The sequence below is a fragment of the Schistocerca cancellata genome, chromosome 8, assembly GCF_023864275.1.
Source record: "Schistocerca cancellata isolate TAMUIC-IGC-003103 chromosome 8, iqSchCanc2.1, whole genome shotgun sequence".
Lineage (NCBI taxonomy): Eukaryota > Metazoa > Arthropoda > Insecta > Orthoptera > Acrididae > Schistocerca > Schistocerca cancellata.
This window is the reverse complement of record NC_064633.1, coordinates 413,725,129-413,751,730: the sequence shown is the minus strand read 5'-3', so window position 1 is coordinate 413,751,730 and position 26,602 is coordinate 413,725,129. Positions and strand designations below refer to the sequence as shown.

The window sequence follows — 26,602 nt, the reverse complement described above, 5'->3', positions numbered from 1 at the left end:
AGTTAACCATTCGCTCCATCACTTTACAGACACAGCTGGTAAGCGAGATAGGTCGATAACTGGAAGGCAAGTGCTTGTCCTTCCCCGGCTTAGGAATCGGGACAACAATAGACTCGCGCCAGCATGCGGGAACATGTCCCTCAATCCAGATGCGATTGTATGTACGAAGAAGAAAACCTTTACCCGCAGGAGAAAGGTTCTTCAACATCTGAATATGAATAGAATCAGGCCCTGGAGCGGAGGACCGTGATCGGCCAAGTGCGGTTTCGAGTTCCCGCATGGTGAATGGTGCATTATAACTTTCACAATTCGAGGAGCGGAAGTCAGGTGGCCTAGCCTCCTCTGCCTGTTTGCGGGGGAGGAAGGCAGGGTGGTAATGAGCGGAGCTCGAAACCTCGGCGAAAAAGCGGCCGAAGGCATTGGAGACAGCCTCAGGGGCCACAAGGACGTCATTCGCGACCTTCAAGCCAGAAACTGGGGAGTGGACCTTAGTGCCAGATAGCCGGCGCAGGCTACCCCAGACAACAGAAGAAGGAGTAAAACTGTTGAAGGTGCTTGTGAAAGCAGCCCAGCTGGCTTTCTTGCTTTCTTTAATAATACGACGACACTGAGCACGTAATCGTTTATACTTAATACAATTCGCCACTGTAGGGTGGCGTTTAAAGGTGCGTAAAGCACGTCGACGAGCACGTAAAGCGTCTCTACATGCTGCGGTCCACCAGGGGACCGGTACGCGACGTGGAGAAGAAGTAGGGTGAGGGATGGAATATTCAGCAGCAGCGAGAATGACTTCCGTGAGGTGTGCGACCTGACGATCGCAGCTTGTGAAGGTTTGATCCTGAAAGGTCGCCCTGGAAGAGAAGAGACCCCAGTCTGCCTTGGAGATGGTCCAACTAGAGGAGCACGGAGAGGGAGTATGATGCAGGAGATGGATAACACACGGGAAGTGGTCGCTCGAATATGTATCAGCAAGTGCATACCACTCAAACCGGCGTGCAAGTTGGGGAGTACAGATAGAGAGGTCTAAATGGGAATAGGTATGAGATGTGTCCGAAAGAAAAGTAGGGGCGCCAGTATTGAGGCAGACAAGATTGAGCTGGTTGAAAAGGTCTGCTAACAAGGAGCCCCTCGGGCAGGATGCTGGAGAGCCCCAAAGGGGATGGTGGGCATTGAAGTCTCCAGTTAACAAAAATGGTGCAGGTAGCTGAGCAATAAGTTGCATCATGTCTGCCCTGGTAATGGCAGATGACGATGGAGTGTAAACGGTACAAAAGGAAAACGTAAAGGCGGGGAGAGTAATGCGGATGGCAACTGCCTGCAGGCCGGTGTGCAACGTGATGGGATCGTAGTAAATATCATCCCGGACCAGCAACATAACCCCTCCATGAGCTGGGATACCTACCACAGGGGGTAGGTCAAAACGCACAGAGGTGTAGTGTGCCAAGGCAATTTGATCGCATGGGCGTAGCTTCGTTTCCTGAAGGGCTACGACGAGCGGACGATGCAAGCGGAGCAGCAACTTCAAGTCCTCTCGGTTGGAGCGAATGCTGCGAATATTCCAGTGAATAAGTGCCATCGTAAGAAAAGGAAGATGAGAGAAGGGGTCACCTCGAAGGCCGCTTAGGGCCTGGCTTCGAGCGAGCACTGCCGCCGCTATCAGTAGGCGGACAGTCATCGTCCATGGGGTCTATAGGTTCATCGGCCATCTCAGGAGGATGGCCGGGAGGGGGAGCTTCCTCCGCCGGTGAACGGCCAGATGTTCGGCTACCAGCGGTGCGGCCAGGCGAAACGGATGACGGCCTGGGGCGGCAACCGCTGGGTGGCGCAGGAGAAGAAAGGCGCCGTGGCGGAGAAGGAGAACTGTGCTTCCTATGCGCCTTTTTAGAAGGACGTTTGGTGGAAGTACTGGTCGAAGGCTGGGAGGTCGAGGGACGGAGGAAGTCTGCACGGGATGGTTCCTTCTTGAAGGCCCGTGCATCTGACTTCGGGGTCTTCGACTTAGCAGAAGCTGAGGAAGTGGCTGGTGTCTGTGGGGTGATGGGAGGAAGAGGAGACGTCGACCGCGCGATCTTAGCACTGGCCGAACGGACGACCGTGGTGCTGAAGGTCAGATCGCATGTCTGGGTTGCTACCTCCCGGGTAGTCCGAGGAGAGGCGAGGACAGTGCTGTATTTCCCCGCTGGGAGCAGCGTGGGCTTCCTACTAGCCAATAGCTTGCGAGCAGCCGAGGTGGACACTTTCTCTTTGACCCGAATTTCTTGGATACAGCGTTCTTCCTTATAGACAGGACAGTCGCGGGAGGATGCGGCATGGTCACCCTGACAGTTCACACAACGAGGAGACGGAGGTGGACAGTCACCCTCATGGGCATCCCTGCCACAAGTGACACATTTAGCCGCATTGGAGCAAGACTGTCGAGTGTGATTGAAACGCTGACACTGGTAGCAGCGCGTAGGTGTCGGGACATAGGGGCGAACAGAAATAACCTCGTAGCCCGCCTTGATGCGCGATGGCAGCTTAACACTATCGAAGGTCAAGAAAAGTGTCCGGGTCGGTACAAGGTTATTGTTGACCTTTTTCATGACCCTATGGACAGCCGTCACGCCCTGCTCAGCGAGGAAAGATTGAAGCTCCTCGTCAGTCAATCCGTCGAGGGAGCTACTATAGACTACACCACGAGACGAATTCAAAGTTCGGTGGGCCTCCACCCGGACAGGGAACGTGTACAAGAGTGTGGCCCGAAGCAGTTTTTGTGCCTGAAAGGCACTCTCAGTTTCTAGTAATAAGGTACCGTTACGCAACCTGGTACAAGATTTGACAGATCCGGCTATGGCATCTACGCCCTTCTGAATAACGAAAGGGTTGACAGAGGAAAAATCCTTTCCGTCCTCAGATCGAGAAACTACGAGGAACTGTGGGGCAGGCGGTAGTACTTTTGTCACTGTTGGATGGTCACGTTTCCGTTTTTGGGTCGAAGTCGAAAGCGATGGAGTAGAATCCATTGCGGAGGAATCCCCCACGATTGCCAGCGTCTCCGATGGCGCGCTCCTTCCTTGTGGGGACCCTCTCAGAGGGCACTCCCGCCTTAGGTGAATGTTTACACCTCAGGTCACACCTCCCGAGAAACAGACGGAGGGACCAATCGGCATGGTCAGAAGGTATCAGCTCAGGCAATCACCCCTCCCCGGGCCTGGCCTTTACCAGGGGGTACGCGCGTGCCTTACATGTCTACCCAGGGCGGGGACTTACGCGTTACCCCGTCACCGGCTACGCGTGCGAACGCGTGGGTCGGCCTTCAGACACGCACAGGGAGGAAGGAAGAAGAGGAAAAAGAAGAGAGAGAGGGAGAAAGAGGACAGACTGTCTCAAACGCCGAGGCGGAGACCAGAGAAGGCAAGGAGAAGAAGGCAATGAGGAAGCAAGGAGAAGAAGGCAATGAGAAGGCAAGGAGAAAAAGGCAATGAGAAGGCAATGAGAAGGCAAGGAGAAAAAGGCAATGAGAAGGCAAGGAGAAAAAGGCAATGAGAAGGCAAGGAGAAGTCAAGGGAAAGAGTAAGGAAGACAGTGAGGTGGAGAAGAGCAAAGAAAGGAACCAACAAAAGGAAGGAAGAAACGAGAAGTGAAAAACCAAAAAGACCACGATTATAGGTCGTGAAACCGTCCGTCTCCGGACGCAGGTGCTAACTACCCCCATGAGGGGGATGGACTCCTTTTAGTCGCCTCTTACGACAGGCAGGAATACCTCGGGCCTATTCTAATCCCCGGACCCGCAGGGGGGAAGGCATGTTTAGCCACAGGGTGATCCTCATTACCAACAAACACTGTCTGCCTGTGTCCATTCATGCAAATGGACAGTTTGTTGCTGGTCATTCTCACATAGAACGCATCACAGTGTAGGCAGGTCAGTTGGTAGATCACGTGGGTGCTTTCACACGTGGCTCTGCCTTTGATTGTGTACACCTTCCGGGTTACAGGACTGGAGTAGGTGGTGGTGGGAGGGTGCATGGGGCAGGTTTTACACCGGGGGCGGTTACAAGGGTAGGAGCCAGAGGGTAGGGAAGGTGGTTTGGGGATTTCATAGGGATGAACTAAGAGGTTGCGAAGGTTAGGTGGACGGCGGAAAGACACTCTTGGTGGAGTGGGGAGGATTTCATGAAGGATGGATCTCATTTCAGGGCAGGATTTGAGGAAGTCGTATCCCTGCTGGAGAGCCACATTCAGAATCTGATCCAGTCCCGGAAAGTATCTTTTTTTTTTGTGGTTTTAGGGCGCAAAACTGCTAAGGTCATTAGCGCCCAGCCCGTGACTTAAGACAGTAAAAAACCGAATTTTAAAACCAGCAGCAATGGGAACAAAGTCAGAAAATTTGAGAAACTAAAAATAGAAGAATGCTTAAAAATCCACTACAGAAAGGGGGTGATTGTCCCCAAAAAAAGGTTCAAATGACTGACGCCATTTCACTGTCACTAATAAACTGGAGAACGCGGTCGGCGGAGCGCGTGTCATCTGCTAAAATCGACGATAGATCAGGCGATAGCTGTAGACGGGAGCGTAACGGATTAAAATAGGGGCATTCAATTAAAAGGTGTCTTACCGTCCACAGCTGAGAGCAGTGGGGACAGAGTGGGGGAGGATCGCCGCTTAAAAGATGTCGATGGCTAAAACGACAGTGCCCTATCCGGAGTCTAGCTAAAATTACCTCCTCCTGACGACGCGTTCGGGAAGAAGAGGTCCAAGCGCAAGGAAGGGCTTTCACTTCCCGCAATTTATTACAGGGAAGTGCCGACCAATGCGCATGCCATAAATGAGCAACTTGGCGACATAAACCGCTCCGTAGATCGGTGAAGGGAAGCGACCGAATAGCTGGCCGAGGAAGAGAGACTGCGGCCTTGGCCGCTATATCAGCCGCCTCATTCCCACAGATACCAGCGTGTCCCGGGAGCCAGAGGAACGCCACCGAGACGCCCCTCAGGTGGAGCTAGCGCTGACAGTCCTGAATCCGGTGGACCAGAGGGTGCACAGGGTAAAGAGCTTGGAGACTGAGGAGAGAGCTGAGAGAATCTGAGCAGATAACATACTGTATTCGCTGATGGTGGCGGATGTAGTGGACAGCCTGGAGAACAGCGTAAAGCTCCGCAGTATAAACCGAACACTGGTCGGGAAGCCGAAATTGATTTGGGGTGTCGCCAACAATATAAGCACTCCCTACACCTAACGATGTTTTCGAGCCGTCGGTGTAAATAAATGTGGCCTCCGTCATTGCTGCACATAGAGCAGCAAATGCCCGACGATAAACAAGTGTAGGGGTACCATCCTTGGGAAATTGACAAAGGTCACGGAGCAGGCAGATCCGGGGACGGAGCCAAGGCGGTGCTGTACCCCAAGTTGTCCAGAAGGTTTTAGGAAAGCGGAAGGAAAGAGAATGGAGCAGTTGACGGAAGCGGACTCCCGGGGGTAGTAGGGAAGAGGAGCGGCCTGCATACCCTACATCAAAGGAGGCGTCGAAAAAAAGGTCATGGGCTGGATTAGTAGGCATGGAAGACAGATGGCTAGCATAACGACTCAGGAGTACTGCCCGCCGATTGGACAGCGGAGGTTCAGCAGTCTCAGCATAAAGGCTTTCCACAGGGCTAGTGTAAAAAGCTCCAGACACTAAACGTAATCCACGGTGGTGGATAGAGTCGAGACGCCGAAGAATAGACGGCCGAGCAGAGGAGTAGACTATGCTTCCATAATCCAATTTCGAGCGCACTAAGGCGCGATAGAGGCGGAGAAGGACCACTCGGTCCGCTCCCCAGGAGGTACCATTCAGGACACGGAGGGTGTTAAGCGATCGCAGACAGCGAGCCGAAAGATAGGAAACGTGGGAGGACCAGCACAGTTTTCTGTCAAACATAAGACCCAAGAATTTAGCGACGTCTGAAAACGGAAGGTTGACAGGACCTAGATGTAAGGAGGGCGGAAGAAACTCCTTACGTCGCCAAAAATTGACACAAACGGTCTTACTGGGTGAGAAACGGAAGCCAGTTTCGATGCTCCACGAGTGGAGGCGATCGAGACATCCTTGAAGACGTCGTTCAAGATGGCTGGTCCGTTGAGAGCTGTAGTAGATCGCAAAATCGTCCACAAAGAGGGAGCCCGAGACATCAGGAGGGAGACAATCCATAATTGGATTTATGGCGATGGCAAATAGTACAACACTCAGCACAGATCCCTGGGGTACCCCGTTTTCTTGGGAGAAAGTACGGGAGAGAGTAGTGTTCACCCGCACCCTAAAAGTGCGCTCTGCCATAAATTCGCGAAGAAAAAGGGGCAGCCGGCCTCGAAAGCCCCAAGAGAACAGTGTGCGGAGGATGCCTGTCCTCCAACAGGTATCGTATGCTCTCTCCAGATCAAAAAATATTGCTACCGTTTGGCGTTTCCGGAGAAAATTGTTCATGATATAAGTGGAGAGAGCAACAAGATGGTCAACGGCAGAACGATGCTTCCGAAATCCGCATTGGGCTGGTGTTAAAAGACTGCGGGATTCCAGCCACCAAGCTAAACGGTAATTCACCATACGCTCCAAAACCTTACAGACACTACTCGTGAGAGAAATGGGGCGATAGCTAGAGGGGAGATGTTTGTCCTTTCCAGGTTTCGGAACGGGAACGACAATAGCTTCCCGCCACCGTTTGGGAAAGGTACTGTCGGTCCAAATTCGATTATAAAGGCGAAGGAGGTAACGCAGACTAGGGGTTGATAAATGCAGCAACATTTGGACATGGATACCATCCGGTCCCGGGGCGGAGGAGCGAGAAGATGAGAGGGCACGTTGGAGTTCCCGCATGGAGAAAACAGTATTGTAGCTTTCGTGATTTTGAGAGGAGAAAGCAAGAGGTCGCACTTCCGCTGCACGTTTCTTCGGGAGAAACGCTGGCGGGTAATTTGAAGAGCTCGAAATCTCAGCAAAGTGCTGACCCAACGAGTTAGAAATTGCGACGGGGTCCACGAATGTATCATGCGCGACAGTGAGCCCAGAGACCGGGGAGAAACTAGGTGCGCCTGAGAACCGTCGAAGCCGACTCCAAACTTCCGAGGAGGGAGTGAAGGTGTTAAATGAGCTAATAAAGAATTTCCAGCTTGCCTTCTTGCTATCGCGGATGACGCGACGGCATCGCGCACGGAGCTGCTTATAGCGGATACAGTTGGCCAAAGTAGGATGGTGACGGAAAATGCGAAGAGCACGTCGCCGCTCACATATTGCATTACGGCATGCCTCGTTCCACCAAGGAACTGGGGGGCGCCGGGGCAATTCGGAGGTGCGTGGTATTGAACGTTCCGCAGCTGTAAGGATAACGTCGGTAATGTGTGTGACCTCATCGTCGACGCTGGGAAAGCGACGGTCATCGAATGTCGCGAGAGACGAAAAAAGTGTCCAATCGGCTTGGGCAAACTTCCAGCGTCACGGGCGCATATATGGCAGTTGAGGCTGCAGTCTGAGGACACATGGAAAGTGGTCACTCGAGTGTGTATCATCAAGGGCGAACCATTCGAAGTGCCGAGCTAGCGGAACAGTACCGACCGCAAGGTCCAAATGAGATAAATTTGTCGTGGAGGCAGACAAAAATGTGGGGACCCCAGTGTTGAGGCAAACTAGATCCGCTTGGTGGAAGACGTCTAGCAATATGGAGCCACGTGGACAAGGATGAGGAGATCCCCAAAGCGGGTGGTGGGCATTGAAGTCCCCAACCAGCAAATAGGGGGGTGGAAGCTGACCAAGAAGATGAAGGAGATCAGCTCGTGCCATTGGTGTGGATGATGGAATGTATACAGTACAAAGAGAGAACGTGTATCCAGAAAGGGAAAGACGGACGGCGACAGCTTGGAAGGAACTGTTTTAAGGGGATTGGGTGATAATGGAGAGTATCATGGAGAAGAATCATGAGTCCTCCATGGGCTGGAGTGCCTTCAACAGAGGGGAGGTCATATCGGACGGACTGAAAGTGAGGGAGAACAAAGCGGTCATGGGGACGCAGCTTTGTTTCCTGAAGACAGAAGATGACCGGCGAGTAGGAGCGTAAGAGGACCAACAATTCATCCCGATTGGCTCGAATGCCGCGGATATTCCAGTGGATAATGGACATGGGGTGAAAGGAAAATGGAGGAATGTGACCAAAGTTGCTGTCAACTCAGAGACTGCTCGGAGCTAGCAACCGACAGCATGGAATGGCATTCAGCCGAAGGCAGAAGATCCTGATCCATAGGTTGGTCAGGAGCAGTCCCTGCCACCAGCGATCGGCCGGTTGACCGGCCACCAGCAGTGCGCCTCGGCGACACAGAAGATGGCCGAGGGCGATTTCCGCCAGGTGGTGCTGTAGAGGGGGCACGCCTTGGCGGAGAAGGAGAGGAACTGGGTTTCTTTGTAGCCTTCTTGGAAGAATGTGGTTTAGATGAAGAAGGAACCGATGGTTGTGAAGTTGCGGTACGTAAAAACTCTTCACGAGTATGCTCTTTTTTCGAAGACTTGGCGTCCGACTTTTGGGCTCGAGATGTAGCAGAACCCGACGAAGGGTGAGCCACAGAGTGGGCAGGCGAAAGTGGTGAGGTTGAATGAGCGATCTTTGCGCTGGCCGATCTGACGACCGTGGTACTAAAGGTGAGGTCGCAAGTCTGCGTGGCCGCCTCCTTTGTTGGCCGAGGAGAAGCAAGGACAGTGCTGTATTTTCCTGTCTGAGGCACGGTGGGCTTGCGACTGGCGAATAATTTTCGAGCAGCAAAGGTCGACACCTTTTCCTTCACCCGTATTTCCTGGATGAGCTTCTCGTCCTTAAAAACGGGGCAATCTCGAGAGGAAGCAGCGTGGTCACCCATACAGTTGATGCAGCGAGGGGATGGAGGTGGACAAGCACCCTCATGGGCATCCTTGCCACACGTTACACATTTGGCTGGATTGGAACAGGACTGGCTGGTGTGATTGAACCGCTGACATCGATAGCAACGCGTAGGGTTTGGGACGTAAGGGCGAACGGAAATTATCTCATAGCCTGCTGTGATTTTGGATGGGAGTTGAACTGTGTCAAATGTCAAGAAGACAGTGCGGGTTGGAATGATGTTCGTGTCAACCCGTTTCATTACTCTATGAACTGCCGTTACGCCCTGGTCAGACAGATAGTGCTGAATTTCTTCGTCAGACAATCCATCGAGGGAGCGTGTATAAACGACTCCACGTGAGGAATTTAAGGTACGGTGCGGTTCCACCCGGACAGGGAAGGTGTGGAGCAGAGAAGTACGCAGCAATTTTTGTGCCTGGAGGGCACTGTGTGGTTCTAACAGGGTGCCATTCCGTAATCTGGAACAAGACTTTACAGGACCTGCTATTGCGTCGACACCTTTCTGAATAATGAAAGGGTTGACCGTGGAGAAGTCGTGACCTTCATCAGACCGAGAAACAACAAGGAACTGTGGCAACGATGGAAGAATCGTCTGTGGCTGAGACTCAATATACTTACGTTTGTGAGCAGACTTAGTGGAAGGTGAGGAAACCATTGCGGAAGAATCCCCCATGATTACCGGCGTCTCCGATGGCGCGCTCCTCCCTTGTGGGGGCCCTCTCTGAGGGCACTCCCGCCTTAGGTGATTGTTCACACCTCAGGTCACACCTCCCGACAAACGGACGGAGGGACCAATCGGCATTTTCGGAAGGTATCAGCTCGGGTAATCACCCCTCCCTGGGCCTAGCCGTTACCAGGGGGTACGTACGTGTCCTACCTGTCTACCCGGGGCGGGGAATTACGCGTTACCCCGTCACCGGCTACGCACGAAGGGCGTGGGTCGGCCTTCAGACACGCACAGGGAGGAAGAAAGAGAAAGGGAAAGGAAGGAAGAGAGGTCTCAAACGCCGCAGCGGAGAAAAGGGAAAGAGAAGAGGTAAGGAAAAGAGAAGGACAAAGGAAGGAAGAAGACAGAAGGACAAAGGAAGGAAGAAGACAGAAGGACAAAGGAAGGAAGAAGACATAAAAGCAAGGAAGGCAAAGAATGCAGTACATTTACGAGCGTCCGTCTCCGGACGTAGGCACAAACCATACTCCCAGATGGGGAGAAAGGGAAGGAAAGAGCCAGAGGTGAGGGGAGGAGGGGCGAAGATAGGGATGGGGAAGGATGCGGAATGGGAAGGTATGCAGCCTGGAAAGGAAGGAAGGCCACATTAGCTCGGGGTCCCGTGCTCGCTACGCACGTATCCACAAAAGAGTTGTGGACCCCCTGGGGGACGGAAAGTATCCTGTCACAAGTGGGGCACTTTTGTGGTTCTTCTGTGGGAGGTTCTGGGTTTGAGAAGATGAGGAAGTGGCTCTTGTTATATCTCTGCCCAAACTCTTTGTCTTTAAATATGTCTGCTTGTGTCTGTATATGTGTGGATGGATATTTGTGTGTGTGCGAGTGTATACCCGTCCTTTTTTCCCCCTAAGGTAAGTCTTTCCGCTCCCGGGACTGGAATGACTCCTTACCCTCTCCCTTAAAACCCACATCCTTTCGTCTTTCCCTCTCCTTCCCTCTTTCCTGATGAGGCAACAGTTTGTTGCGAAAGCTTGAATTTTGTGTGTATGTTTGTGTGTCTGTCGACCTGCCAGCACTTTCATTTGGTAAGTCACATCATCTTTGTTTTTAGGTATAACTATAAAAACATATATATAAAACAAAGATACTGTGACTTAACAAATGAGAAAGTGCTGGTAGATAGACACAATAAAAATACACACAAACACACACACAAATTTCAAGCTTTCGCAACCCAAGGTTGCTTCATCAGGAAAAAGGGAAGGAGAGGGAAAGACGAAAGGATGTGGGTTTTAAGGGAGAGGGTAAGGAGTCATTCCAATCCCAGGAGTGGAAAGACTTACCTTTGGGGGAAAAAAGGACAGGCGCGCACGCACGCACGCACGCACACGCACACGCACACAATTTTATGTGAGAACAGAAATTTATTGGGTTCTTGACAAGATCTTTTTCTGAAGTATGACAGTGGTGATAGTTGTACACTTTACACTTCATACTTCGATCTTTTTGCAAACACATGAATCTATTATCTTTTAACTATCACCATTTGCAAGTTCTCTTTCGAACCGAGACTACAACCTACAACAGTCTTTGCTTCCTCAGCATTTCTTGAATTTTGTTATTCAACTAGTGTGGGTCTTTCTCATCCTTAACCCACTTGCTGCTCAGTGCATACTTCTCCAGAGCATGAATTACAATGCATTTAAACTTTGCCCATAATTCCTGTAAGTCCATCATACTGGAACTAAATGATGTCCATGCATAGTGTAAGTGAGACACTAACAACTGTTTATCTGCTCTTTGTACCAAAAATACTTCCCTGGCCTTCTTGGTGGATTTATTAATGTTAATAACCATTGTCACTATGATGACACAATCACTAATCCTTGTCTCTAACCTGACAGACATTGCCAGAAAGGTCAGGCCTTAGCTACAAGGTCTACAGTATTTCCATTCCGTGTGGGCTGTCTAACTGCCCAATACAGTTGGGAAAAATACATCTAAAAACAAAGATGATGTGACTTACCAAATGAAAGTGCTGGTAGGTCGATAGACACACAAATAAACACAGACATACACACAAAATTCAAGCTTTCGCAACCAACGGTTGCTTCGTCAGGAAAGAGGGAAGGAGAGGGAAAGACGAAAGGATATGGGTTTTAAGGGAGAGGGTAAGGAGTCATTCCAATCCCGGGAGCGGAAAGACTTACCTTAGGGGGAAAAAAGGACAGGTATACACTCGCGCGCACACACACACACACACACACACACACACACACACACACACACACACACACACATATATCCATCCGCACATACACAGACACAAGCAGACATTTCACCTGTTCTTTTTTCCCCCTAAGGTAAGTCTTTCCGCTCCCGGGATTGGAATGACTCCTTATCCTCTCCCTTAAAACACACATCCTTTCGTCTTTCCCTCTCCTTCCCTCTTTCCTGATGAAGCAACCGTTCGTTGCGAAAGCTTGAATTTTGTGTGTATGTTTGTGTTTGTTTGTTTGTTTGTGTGTCTATCGACCTGCCAGCACTTTCATTTGGTAAGTCACATCATCTTTGTTTTTAGATATATTTTTCCCACGTGGAATGTTTCCCTCTATTATATTCTGCTCAATACAGTTGTCCACACAAAAGTTGGGTACCTCTCATCCTAACCTTCCACAACCTATCCCCCTCTCCTCCTAAAGAAACGGACTAATAGTTCTGAAGGCTAGGATTGTGCTTTATACTTAAACATATGTCTACTGGTAGTACTAAGTTAAGTAGTGATCATCCTGTCAGTCTTAATTTTACAGGTTGAACTCATTGTGCAGAGCTGAAGAGATTAGCACAGAATAGACTAGCAGGGTGAGCTGCATCAAAAGTGTCTTCAGATTGAAGCAGAAGCAGCAGCAGCAGCAACAGAAGCAGAAGAAGAAGAAGGAAATATCAGTTTGCCACAAATCTAAGAATTAAATTTACACAGACACTGGCTGAGCTAAAACTGACTGCCAAGGATCATGGAATAGGATAAGTAAGATTCCACACTAGTATACACTTTCAATTTAGCATCCCAGTTGATGATCTATTTTTGCTACTTTCAGTAGAAAAAGCTTTTATACACGTGTCAATACTAAAGACTACCACTTGGTAGCAGCAGGTTGTACTTTTAGCTACTGTAGTTAGTACTGGCACAATCTTCCAACAGTCAGAAGATGGCATGCTGGGGGTCCATTAAAATAATGTGAAACTTAGGTGAACCATTCATATCTGAAATAGTTTCGCATACTGAAACTATGCATTGATGTCATCTATTTGCAGCACAAAAAAATTGCACTGGACCAGGACTCTAAACTTGATTTCCCACTTACCATGAGCAGTCACCTTAGTAACTTAGGCTATCTGAGCCTGCCTCCAGGACCAATCCAAAATTTCATATTGCATGAAGTCACAACCCTTATGCTCACTCAATTCACGATTCCTGCACAGGGAGACAAATAATATATCATCATTTTATTCCATCAAGGTATGAATACACCACTGATTGTTTCAATGCCTGTGTTTATATAGTGTCTGTATCTTTCCAGTACATTATCCTGATCTGCATGCATATTTGCCTGCTTGTTTGGGAATCACAAACTGTGCAAGAATAAGGGTTGTGACTACATGATAAATGGGAAGTTTGGATCAGTTCTGGAGGCATGCTTGATAGCCGAAGTGGTTAAGGCAACCATTCACAATAAGTGGAAAACCTGGGTCCGAGTTCTGGTCCAGCACAAATTCTCATGTGTCACAAACAGCTGATGTTAATGCAGTCACAGTATGTAGAATCACTTCACATGTCTACCGAAGCTGTAATTTTCAGTGAAAATGTCTGTTCCTTCAGGCATGCATGCACGCACGCACGCACGAATGACATTGTGTGGGGAGATACACACAATGTGTAACAGACATTGTAACCAGCAACCATTCACATCATCATGCAAGGATCTCACTAATTTGTTGCTAGAACTGGAAATGCTGCTAGTATTCCTTTGCAAAACTGATTTAATTTTATTTATGTATGTATGTGGACATGAACTTACACTCAACGAAAGTATTCACCACCTAAGAATTTGTACCTGTTCACTAACTGCAAGTTTTATATTACCATTTGATATATCTTATGCACTTCCTATAAGTACTTAAGAATGCATTTATCCATTACTCACATTCCTCAAAGTTGTCTTCACTTTCACTAGAAGATTGATTGTGTGTTGGAGATCTCCAGCTGCAAGAAAAAAAATTACGAACATACACTACGATGAAACATTACCAATAATTAACAAAAAATATGTCAATTTCATATTAAGTTCTGCTGATAGATTCTGGGACTGTCGCAGTGTGAGCAACATTTTTCATGAAGTTTGCTGTCCATGCATATATATATACCATACGCATTTGATTGTGAGCTGAGTAAGTGGTTTCACTGTTTATGAAAATGAATGTAAATTATTACACCACACATGATTCAAATGTGTAAAACATATGACAGCAGACGCAGCCACATCAGTGAGGTTTACCAAGGTTTATCAAAACAAGGCAGCGACTAAATCAATGGTCCATAATTATGCACAAATAATCATTTCAGGATGTGAGAATGTTCACAGACTGCAGTGACTACTGTTTACACACGTAGTCTATGCATAAATTTGTTAGCACTGATTTTTACAATGATTTAATTTACACTCACTGCCATCTGAAAGGTTTGACATCTACTTCCCAACTGGAGAGACCTAGAATAATTTTATCAAGGACAGTTGAATTAATAAATCAATAAAATTAAGCTGTATCATCACTGAATTAATCTTTAATGTGTGCATTTGAAGTTAAAAATCTGACTGGGGTTTTATTAAACCTGCAGCTCAGTTCTCAACCATGGAATGATTTATGGTGCCAATGAAATCATATAAAGTTACCTGTCAATTTCCTATAACATCTTGGTGCAGTTATCACATCAAGACAATGCTGTTATACTTTAGTGATAACCCACAGAGTTTCCTTTAAAAAATTCTCCAGGTTCAGATGCATTCTCTCATTTGTAGTATTGCAGCTCACTGACAATTATTTAAACACAAATAACGTTATGAGTGTTCAAAGAATAAGGCACACACTGGCAGGTAGTGTCCAAATACCTTGTAGCAGAGTTTTGTTGTGCAGCAGATAATTTACTTAGTGTGGCTGAGTGAAAAAGACAGCTTCCTCAGTAAATGCAAAAAGCCACAAAATCAGGACAACTTAGGCCAACCAAGTGAAATCACACCAGGAGCTACTTGCTGACGCAGTGAGTCCTGTAACTGAGGTGGCAAGGTGGATACCTCATGTTGTCACCAGAGAGGCAGTAACATTACATATACACTGAAGTGCCAAAGGAACTGGCACATCTGCCTAACATAGTTTAGGGCCCGTGTGAGCACGCATAAGTGCCGCAACACGACATGACATGGACTCTACTACTGTCTGAAACAGTGCTGGAGGGAAATGACACCATGAATCCTGCAGGGCTGTTCATAAATCTCTAAGAATACTAGGGGATGGAGATCTCTTGGAACAGCATGTCACAAGGCATCCCAGATATGATCAATAATGTTCATGTCTGGGGATTCTGGTGACTAGCAGAAGTGTTTAAACTTGCTGCTCTTTAGCAATTCTGGACATGTGAGGTGTCACATTGTCTTGCTGTAATTGCTCAAGTCCATTGGAATGCATAACGGACATGAATGGCTGCAGGTGATCAGACAGGATGCTTACATACGTGACACCTGTCAGAATCGTATTTAGGCATATCAGGGGTCCCATATCATTCCAACTGAAGATGTCTCTCAGCATTACAGAGGCTCTACCAGCATGAACAGTTGCCAACATGCAGGGTCCACGGATTCATGAGGTTGTCTCCATACCAGTACATGTCCATCTGCTCGATACAATTTGAAATGAGAATTGTCCAACCAGGCAACATGTTTCCAGTCATCAATAGTCCAATGTTGGTGTTGATGGGCCAAGGGGAGTTGTAAAGCTTTGTGTCATGCAGTGGAAGGGTTGCACTTCTGTCACATTCATCAATTCTCTACAGTTTGTCCTTGGTCCTGTTGTTGCAGAATATTTTTCTGGGTGCAGCGATGTCCAAGATTTGATATATTACTGGATTCATGATTTTCGTGGTACACTTGGGAAAGGGTCATACAGGAAAATCCCTACTTCATCACTACCTCAGATGCTGTGTCCCATCGCTCATGCACTGACTATAAAATCATGTTCAAACTCGCTTAAATCTTGATAACCTGCTATTGTCACACCAGTAACCAATTTAACAACTGCACCAGACACTTGTATTATATAGGTTCTGCCAACCGCAGGATCCTATTCTGTCTGTTCACATCTATCTGTATTTGAAGACACATGCATACACCAGTTTCTTTGGCACTTCAGTGTATATTCATTTAACAGGGCGAAGGCAATAATCAGAGTACAATTATATAACAATAATACATCAACAAGTAAAAAACATGAATGATATTAAATAAGATGGCAAATGAGGAAACAAAGTAGATGGAAACAGCTTCAATGTAGCCTTCCCTAACCTGGATGGTGAAATATTGGCATCCAATGTCCAACTAATTCATTCCATCAGCCACCATAACAGCCGACCACCCCGGTCACTAGCTTTTTTAAATTTATAGCTACAAAATCACATATACATCATTCTGTTAAATTATCTGAAAACTATTAGTACTATGGTAATAAAGTACTCATTTTTAAGAACTTTTACTGGAACTCAAATAATATACAGCTTCCTAAGCATACAATGTAAGTATTTATTGAGAAACAAAGTATTCATCTCTCAGAAACATGTGTGGCGGAAAATATATGAAGTTCATCATCTGTGTTTCTTGTATAGAGTTGTTCTGTAAGCTCCAACTGTCTGGGAGTAAAATACTCTTTGCCTGGAAAAGAGCTCTATTTAATTCAGAGGAAAACTTTTAGGTAAAGAGCTCAAACTCTATTACGAGGGCTATCCACAAAGTACATTACGTTTTCGTTTGTGTCCGTTAGGGGCGGGGCTAGCGCAGCCATCTTGGTGTCATGGCATTCCGCCGCTCAGTCAGCATCCTGCCGTGCTAGTGAGAGGTTCGTGCTGTACTCCGTTGAGTTACTGTGACAGTTTGAAATGTCAGCGTTAATTGAAAATGCCGCAAAGTGTGAAGTGTGTGCTGTAATAAGGTTTCTGAAGGTGGAGTGCGTCAATGGGTCATAAAATTTAAAAATGGCCGAACTAATGTTCACGACAAAGAGCGAAGTGGAAGACCCAGCATAGTGACTGCCGAACTTGTCGAAAAAGTCGATGCCGCGGTCCGTGAAAACCGTAATTTCACAATAACGGAACTCTCTATGAGTTTTCCACAAATTTCACAAAGTTTGTTGCACGAAATCATTACCGAAAAGCTTGATTACCACAAGTTTTGTGCAAGATGGATACCAAAAATCTTGACAGAGATTCACAAAAATCAGCGAATGGCTGCAGCGTTAACGTTTTTGGACGTTTACGAGAAAGATGGCGACTCATTACTCGATCGCATCGTTACTGGTGACGAAACATGGGTTAAGCATGTGAATTGCGAGACAAAATTGCAGTCAATGCAGTGGGGGCACACAAATTCCCCCCAAAAACCCAAGAGATGCATGCAGACAATGTCGGCAGGGAAGGTGATGGCGACTGTCTTTTGGGACAGAAAAGGTGTGATTTTTGTGGATTTCCTGGAAAGAGGCACTACAATAAACTCTCAAAGGTATTGCCAAACTCTGCACAACCTCAGAAGAGCAATACAAAACAAGCGCAGGGGAAAGTTGGGCTCAAAGATCCTGCTGATTCACGACAACGCCCGGGCCCACACGGCAAATGCCACTCGTGAAGTTCTCAAATCTTTTAAGTGGGAGTTGTTTCCTCATCCGCCGTACAGTCCCGACCTGGCACCGAGCGACTTCCACTTATTCCCAGCAATGAAGAAGTGGTTGGCTATGCAGCGTTTTGATGACCACGCACAGCTTCAAGAAGAGGTAACCACATGGTTGAAGGCGTAGGCGGCCAAATTTTATGACAAAGGAATTTCCAAGCTCGTCCATCGCTACGATAAGTGCCTTAATTTAAATGGCAACTATGTAGAAAAAGTAGTATTTAAGTGTGGCTTTCATCTGTATATAATAAAAAAAATTTCCAATACTTATTTATTTTTAATTCCAAAACGTAATGTACTTTGTGGATAGCCCTTGTAGTATTGTAAACTCCTCCAGTCATACCCAAACTTAAAAGATGCACACACAAACACTATGAATAACTTGAAACCAAAAAATAGCACAGTACAATCAGTGGTAAAAAAATTCAATGATTACTTTCTCACAGCACCAGCAAACAGGATATATACTAGTATAAACAAAATTCATTATATTAAATTTGTTCTGGTAGACAGTTTACAACAGGGATAGAAAATTTCCAAAATGCAACCATTAATGAAGCTCCAAGGAAAATCATAACCAGCTCCTATCAGAGCACAAAAAAGCAAATGTAGTCCTGTTTAAAAAGCCGACTAGAAAGTGAGATCCTAGCTGCCTCATTCCACCTTCCTCAGCACATTTAAAAATTGTCTCAAAAGTTTTGGAATGCAAACATATCTGTGCCCTTTCTAACATGCAGCTCACCTCTCACTCCATGAAGCTCTCGTTCCCCTAACTAACTCTATCTCACTCATCAGTCCATTGCTGTAAGTTGCTTGTACCCATCCACTCCCATTTGCACATTCTCTCTCTCACTCATTCATTCCAAATTGTTGTCATTCTTTCCTTGTGTCTGACTCACTGTCTTCTGTATCTCAGCCACAATCTCCTCCATTCTGTCCTCCTCACCACCACCACCACCACCACCACCACCACCACCACTACCACCACCGCCGCCATTGCTGTCTCCTCTCATTCTCTCCCTCTTGCTCTCTCTTACTATTACTGTCTCATTCATTCCTTCCCAGTGCTGCTCTCTCTTCTCACTGTCAATGCCTCTCTTCCTCATTGTCATTAACTGTCCCATTATCACTGGATCTCTCCCACTTCCACTTTCTCCTTTTCTTTATTCCTCTCCAGCTGGCACCGTCTCCTCCATTCCTTTCCTAGCACTGTTCAGTCACTGTTAACTATGACCCACTGCCATTTTCTTCTTCACTCTTTCTACAACTACTGTCTGCTGTCTTCCAGTATTTATTACTTTTCTGTCTCTTTGCCACTTTCAGTCTCCGTCAGCATAAAAAAAATGCTAATATCATGTTAACAAAAATCTTCCATCCGTTCTTGGTATAACAACATTACGATAAGTGAAAAGCACCAGTTTGATTTTGTTCTACAATATTACTTTTATTGTGTTAACAAGTTTTCAGCTTACAAGACCATCTTCAGACATTTAAATGTTTGAATATGGCCTTGTAAGCCGAAAACCACATAACAAAAAATGGTTCAAATGGCTCTGAGCACTATGGGACTTAACATCTGAGGTCATCAGTCCCCTAGAACTTAGAACTACTTAAACCTAACTAACCTAATGACAGCACACACATCCATGCCCAAGGCAGGATTCGAACCTGCGACTGTAGCGGTCGTTCGGTTCCAGACTGAAGCGCCTTGAACCGCACCGCCACACCGGCCAGCAAACCACATAACACAATAAAATTAATATTGTAGAACAAAAGCAAACTAGTGTTTTTCATTTATTAAAATGCTAATACGTTCACATGCCAAAATTTTTGAAGGGGCTGAGGAGGGTGGAATGAGGCAGTTGGTACCCCACTTTGCTGTCAGCATTTAAACAGGAGCATACTCACTTTTTTGGGCTCTGAGAGAAGCATTTTTTCTCTGGTTCTCTTCTTTTCCCTGCCACAGCAGGGCACGCCAGTCATGTGACAAGAACATTATGGGTGAGTAAAATTTTGATACTTACTTATGTGAAACTCAAATAGTGCAAAACCAATTTTACATCTCAGACAGCATTTTACTTGCACAAAACTTTTGCATGTGCTTCTGTACTACAAGATAGGGTTTCCAGAACCCTTCTGATGGTAATAGACACTTTTCAGTATCTTTCTCCATGCTATATCACTTTATAAACTACATTTTCACCTCACACCATATTTTACTTTGTTATTTTATGCATCCAGGTAGGGTAACTTTGACCCTATGTACACTGGAAAAGGATAAAGATATCAAGAAAATTTTCAAGACTGTTTAAGATCGGGATCTTAGGAAAGTACCAAAAATTTCAGCTGTTTGCTGACTTGGAATCTACAGTTCTCTTTTGGTATGGTGAGGGGTGGGAGATAAGGAAAGGGACAGCCCACTGTAGGCTACATAATATGCAATTAGACCCAAACAGTTAGGTCGATTTGCCTAAGCGGGAGGAAGTATACAATATTCACATTTTGATCCTGTACTGTAGTATAGTATAGTGACACTAAGACAATCCTTCTGTAGGATATACAAATGACCCCTAGCCCAACGGATATCCAAAACATGTGGCCCTACCTTTTTATCACCAATGTAACTGGAATTATGAGGCCCAGAAGAATCTCGTTTTTATGTGCAGCATTTTGGAACATATCAGGCAGCACATACTATCGCATGGATAGCGATAACTAAAAATATTAATGTTTTCAGCAGAATGTTAAAATCTTGGGCTGCCTGGACAAACCACTAATGGTATGTTTGCAATTATCTAACAATTTCAGGCATATTTCCTGGCAGGCTTAAATATGAAGCTATATTTCATTTTTCTGTGATATGTTGGGGTCTGTATGTGCCAAAATAAGTGAAGAATCAGTCTAGTCAGTCAAGGCATGCCTACGACACTTTCTTGGATTGAGATGCCTCTGTCCACTGTGATACTTGGTAAGAAAACCAAAGTGCAGGCTTTATTACTACACTGTGTACCACAGAAAGGTCTTCACCTTCCATAACTGCTGCTCTCCCCAAGGCAATTTATGAACTGTCACTTTGACCTTGCTGGAAATTTACTGTAGGAAATTATGCAAAACTCAGCAACTTTGTAGTCTGTAAATTTTTTCTTGTAAACTAATCATTTCGAGTGAAGAGCTGAATATGCAAGCTAGAAAATTATATAATGATACAAATGATGAGCCAGTTGCATCAGGCCAACCAGCTGAGCATTAACCAGACAGGAGGGACTAATTTTTAATCTGAGTGTAATTAAAAAAGAAAATAAATCTGAAATTACATGAACTGATTACAACCAAAAATTCTCTTCGCAAGGGCATGCGAGTTATCTGTGCAGCAAATAAGCTTGTGCACTTTTTACTGCATAAACTAAAAAAAGTATGGATAAACAACTGTTAATCTGCTCATACTTGGCTTTCTTCCACGTCGAACTGTAGTATGGAATATTGCTATGGAGTAATTCTCCATGGGCTAATGTATTTTCACATGGCAGAAAAAAGCAATCAGTTGTCTATTAGGATTAGCACCCAGAGAGTCCTGCAAAAACTTTAATAAACATCTTAGCACAATGAATGTACCTATTCTGTACATATATAACTGTTTAATATATGCTACAGAAAACATGGGAACATTCAATGACAAGCTGTGATGTGCATGTACACAATACCAGCAACAGTCAGTGGGATTTTCCTTACTGAAGGACTGCTACAGTTCATAATACCTAAAAGCACTTAAACATTTTTCATTAAGTTACCATACTAAGCCTGTTCATTATCACTAAATAAATGTAAGAGGGTATTACAAATGTGGGTAAAATACAATGAATTCTATTCAATTGAAGCATTCTTAGAAACTAATCATTTACTTTCTGTGACCTTGTACATTAAATGATAATATATAAAACTTTACTCCCCTCCCAAGAATCATGGACCTTGCCGTTGGTGGTGAGGCTTGCGTGCCTCAGCGATACAGATAGCCGTACCATAGGTGCAACCACAACGGATGGGTATCTGTTGAGTGCCCAGACAAACGGGTGGTTCCTGAAGAGAGGCAGCAGCCTTTTCAGTGGTTGCAGGGGCAACAGTCTGGATGATTGACTGATCTGGCCTTGTAACACTAACCAAAACGGCCTTGCTGTGCTGGTACTGCGAACGGCTGGAAGCAAGGGGAAACTACAGCCGTAATTTTTCCCCGAGGGCATGCAGCTTTACTGTATCGTTAAATGATGATGGCGTCCTCTTGGGTAAAATATTCCGGAGGTAAAATAGTCCCCCATTCGGATCTCCGGGCGGGGACTACCCAGGAGGACGTCGTAATCAGGAGAAAGAAAACTGGCGTTCTACGGATCGGAGCATGGAATGTCAGATCCCTTAATAGAGCAGGTAGGTTAGAAAATTTAAAAAGGAAAATGGATAGGTTAAAGTTAGATATAGTAGGAATTTGTGAAGTTCGGTGGCAGGAGAAACAAGACTTTTGGTCAGGTGAATTCAGGGTTATAAATACAAAATCAGATAGGGGTAATGCAGGAGTCGGTTTAATAATGAATAAAAAAAATATGAGTGCCGGTATACTACTACAAACAGCATAGTGAACGCCTTATTGTGACACAGCCCAAACCTACTACAGTAGTACAAGTTTATATGCCAACTAGCTCTGCAGATGACGAAGAAATTGAAGAAATGTATGATGAAATAAAAGAAATTGTTTAGATAGTGAAGGGAGACGAAAATCTAATCATCATTGGTGACTGGAATTCGGTAGTAGGAAAAGGGAGAGAAGGAAACGAAGTAGGTGAATATGGATTGGGGCTAAGAAATGAAACAGGAAGCCGCCTGGTAGAATTTTGCACAGAGCACAACTTAATCATAGCTAACATTTGGTTCAAGAATCATAAAAGAAGGTTGTATACATGGTAGAAGCCTGGAGATACTGACAGGTTTCAGATAGATTATATAATGGTAAGACAGAGGGGCAGATGTGGACTCTGACCACAATCTACTGCTTATAAACTGTAGATTAAAGCTGAAGAAACTGCAAAAAGGTGGGAATTTAAGGAGATGGGGCATGGATAAACTGACTAAACCAGAGGTTGTACAGAGTTTCTGGGAGATCATAAGAGAACAATTGACAAAAATGGGGGAAAGAAATATAGTATAAGAAGAATGGGTAGCTCTGAGAAATAAAGTATTGAAGGCAGCAAAGGATCAAGTAGATAAAAAGACGAGGGCTAGGAGAAATCCTTGGGTAACAGAAGAAATATTGAATTTAATTACTGAAAGGAGAAAATATAAAAATGCAGCAAATGAAGCAGGCAAAAAGGAACACAAACGTCTCAAAAATGAGGTCGACACGAAGTGTAAAATGGCTAAGCAGGGATGGCTAGAGGACAAATGTAAGGATGTAGAGGCTTATCTCACTAGGGTTAAGATAGATAATGCCTACAGGAAAATTAAAGAGACCTTTGGAGAAAAAAGAACCATTGTATGAATATCAAGAGCTCAGATGGAAACCCAGTTCTAAGCAAAGAAGGGAAAGCAGAAAGGTGGAAGAGGTTTATAGAGGGTCTATACAAGGGTGATGTACTTGAGGACAATATTATGGGAATGGAAGAGGATGTAGATGAAGATGAAATGGGAGATACAATACTGCGTGAAGAGTTTGATAGAGCATGAAAGACCTGAGTCGAAACAAGGCCTCAGAACTACTGACGGCCTTGGGAAAGCCAGTCCTGACAAAACTCTACCATCTGGTGAGCAAGATATAGGAGATAGGCGAAATACCCTCAGACTTCAAGAGAAATATAATAATTCCAATCCCAAAGAAAGCAGGTGCTAACAGATGTGAAAATTACCGAACAATCAGTTTAATAGGTCACAGATGCAAAATACTAACGCGAATTCTTTCCAGTCGAATGGAAAAACTGGTAGAAGCTGACCTCGGGGAAGATCAGTTTGGATTCCGTAGAAATATTGGAACACGTGAGGCAATACTGACCCTACGACTTATCTTAGAAGCTAGATTAAGGAAAGGCAAACGTACGTTTCTAGCATTTGTAGACTTAGAGAAAGCTTTTGACAATGTTGACTGGAATACTCTCTTTCAAATTCTGAAGGTTGCACGGGTAAAATACAGGGAGCAAAAGGATATTTACAATTTGTACAGAAACCAGATGGCCGTTATAAGAGTCTATGGGTATGAAAGGGAAGCAGTGGTTGGGAAGGGAGTGAGACAGGTTGTGCCCTATCCCCAATGTTATTCAATCTGTATATTGAGCAAGCAGTGAAGGAAACAAAAGAAAAATTCGGAGTAGGTATTAAAATCCATGGAGACGAAATAAAAATTTTGAGGTTCGCCGATGACATTGTAATTCTGTCAGGGACAGCAAAGGACTTGGAAGAGCAGTTGAACGGAATGGACAGTGTCTTGAAAGGACGGCATAAGATGAACATCAACAAATGCAAAACGAGGATAATGAAATGTAGTCTAATTAAGTCGGGTGATGCCGCTGGAATTAGATTAGGAAATGAGACACTTAAAGTAGTAAAGGAGTTTTGCTATTTGGGGAGCAAAATAAAGGATGATGGTCGAAGTAGAGAGGATATAAAACGTAGACTGGCAATGGCAAGGAGAGCGTTTCTGAAGAAGAAAAATTTGTTAACATCGAGTATAGATTTAAGTGTCAGGAAGTCGTTTCGGAAAGTATTTGTATGGAGTGTAGCCATGTATGGAAGTGAAACATGGACGATAAATAGTTTGAACAAGAAGAGAATAGAAACTTTCGAAATGTGGCGCTACAGAAGAATGCTGAAGATTAGATGGGTAGATCATATAACTAATGAGTAGTTACTGAACAGGATTGGGGAGAAGAGAAATTGTGGCACAACTTGACTAGAAGAAGGGATCGGTTGGTAGGACATGTTCTGAGGGATCAAGGGATCACCAATTTGGTATTGGAGGGCAGCATGGAGGGTAAAAATCATAGAGGGAGACCAAGAGATGATTACACTAACAGATACAAGAGGATGCAGGTTGCAGTAAGTACTGGGAGATGAAGAAGCTTGCACAGGATAGAGTAGCATGGAGAGCTGCATCAAACCAGTCTCAGGACTGAAGACCACCACCACCACCACCACCACCACCACCACAACAACAACAACAAAACTTTACTATACTGTGTACACTGATAAAGCTAATTCATCAACAATACTGAATTGTAAATCAAGATTCCATCCAATAAAGCACTGACACCAAACTACTATCCAACTAGCAATTTTAAATGTTTTCTTTTACTATCAGTCACAAAGCCGATGACAAGTGAACCACAGCTTTAGTGATTCAAAACTTTGCCATGTAACAATGAAAACTATCAATTTTTGACAAAATAATTTAATTGGGCAGATAAAAAATCTACCACCAAGCAGTGGCGGAACACACATAAAAGGTTATAATTATGGAAGCTTTGGAGCCAGTGGGTCCTTCTTCAAAAAGGAGGGTTGATGGGGAAGGGAGTGGGGTGAAGGAAAAGGACTGGAGAGGTCTAAGAAAAGGGGTAGATTTTAGTAAAGTCACACACAACTGTGGGTCAGGGGAGACTTACCGGACGGGATGAGAATTGTCTTGGGACAATTTGATGCTGAGGTAACAATTATTGCTCACTGTCCCTGGGTGTATAAATTACATGGACGACATTGTTGTCATAGCTCCACCACTGAAGAACATCTTCAAAATTTCCGCAGACTTTTTCATGTCTTACAGACTGCCGGTCTTAAGTGTAATCTTCAGAAATCAAAATTTTTTCAGACATCTATCACGTACTTGGGGTTTCAACTCTCTCGGGATGGTATTCGTCCACTTCAGCAAACTGCTGCTGCGATCGATGCCCTTCCTCGCCCTACATCTGTTAAGGAACTGCAGGCCTTCTTTGGGAAAATAGGATACTATCACAAGTTTTTACTGTCTGCTGCTTCGGTGGCTCAGCCATTGCATCGCCTGTTGCATAAAAACGTGCCTTTCCACTGGTCCGCGTCATGCGATGCAGCTTTCCAGAAATTGAAGACTATGCTGAAACAGACCCCGTGCCTGGCTACTTATCGACCTGGCCAACATCTTGTTCTTGCCATGGACGCCTCTCAATACGGGGTCGGTGCAGTCCTTGCGCACCGTTTTTCTGATGGTTCTGAACAACCCATTGCTTATGCCTCCAAAACGCTCACGGATGCCCGACTAAAGTACTCTCAAATTGAAAAAGAAGCTTTGGCCATTATTTATGCTCTTCATAAGTTTGTTGTTTTTCTCTATGGATCCAAATTTCATCTTGTTACGGAACACAAACCACTTATTTCCTTGTTTCAACCATCAACGTCACTTCCCGACAAGGCTGCACACCGCCTCCAGCGTTGGGCACTTTACTTGTCTCGTTTCAATAATGAGATTCATTTCCGGCCAACGGCTCAACATGCAAATGGTGATGCACTGTCTCGCCTTCCCACGGGTCCTGACCTGGCATTCGATAGGGACGAACTTTTGTGTTTCCATCTGGATGTTGCCGAGCAGCGGGTTGTGGACGGGTTCCCCATCACCGGGGACCGGCTGGCGGCTACTACGGGTTCTGACCCTACCCTCTCCCGGGTTTTACGCTGTATTCAGGAGGGTTGGCCAGATCGTCCGTCCGCTAAGACTTCTGATCCATTGCGGAACTACTACGCTTTGCGTTACCGCCTCACAGCTAGGGATGGTGTTATCCTCCTCTCCAACGAAAATGCTTCGCCGCATTTTGTGGTACCTGCATCTTTGCGTGCTTCAGTCTTGTGCCTCCTTCACCAAGGACACTGAGGTATCTCTCGCACAAAATCCCTGGCGCGCCATCATGTGTACTGGCCCAGCTTCGACTGAAATCGCACACATGGTCGCTGCCTGCGGCCCTAGTGCGTCACAGGCCGCCACCCCAAAGTCATCTTTGTCACCGTGGCCTTCGCCTGAGAAGCCCTGGGAGCATATTCATGCTGACTTCGCGGTATCTTTTTTAGGTACTTATTGGCTTCTCGTT

The 26,602-nt window shown here is 45.6% G+C and overlaps 1 protein-coding gene across 3 annotated transcripts in view; it reads right to left on the bottom strand.

Annotated features, from left to right (window-relative positions):
* Window positions 1–26,602, bottom strand: part of LOC126095302 (germ cell nuclear acidic protein-like) — a 111,689-nt gene that overhangs the window by 66,691 nt on the left and 18,396 nt on the right. For all 3 annotated transcript variants that reach the window (XM_049910093.1, XM_049910094.1, XM_049910095.1), the window contains one exon: window positions 13,743–13,801. In XM_049910093.1, coding sequence (XP_049766050.1) covers window positions 13,743–13,801 — 59 coding nt within the window. The remainder of the gene's footprint in view (window positions 1–13,742; window positions 13,802–26,602) is intronic.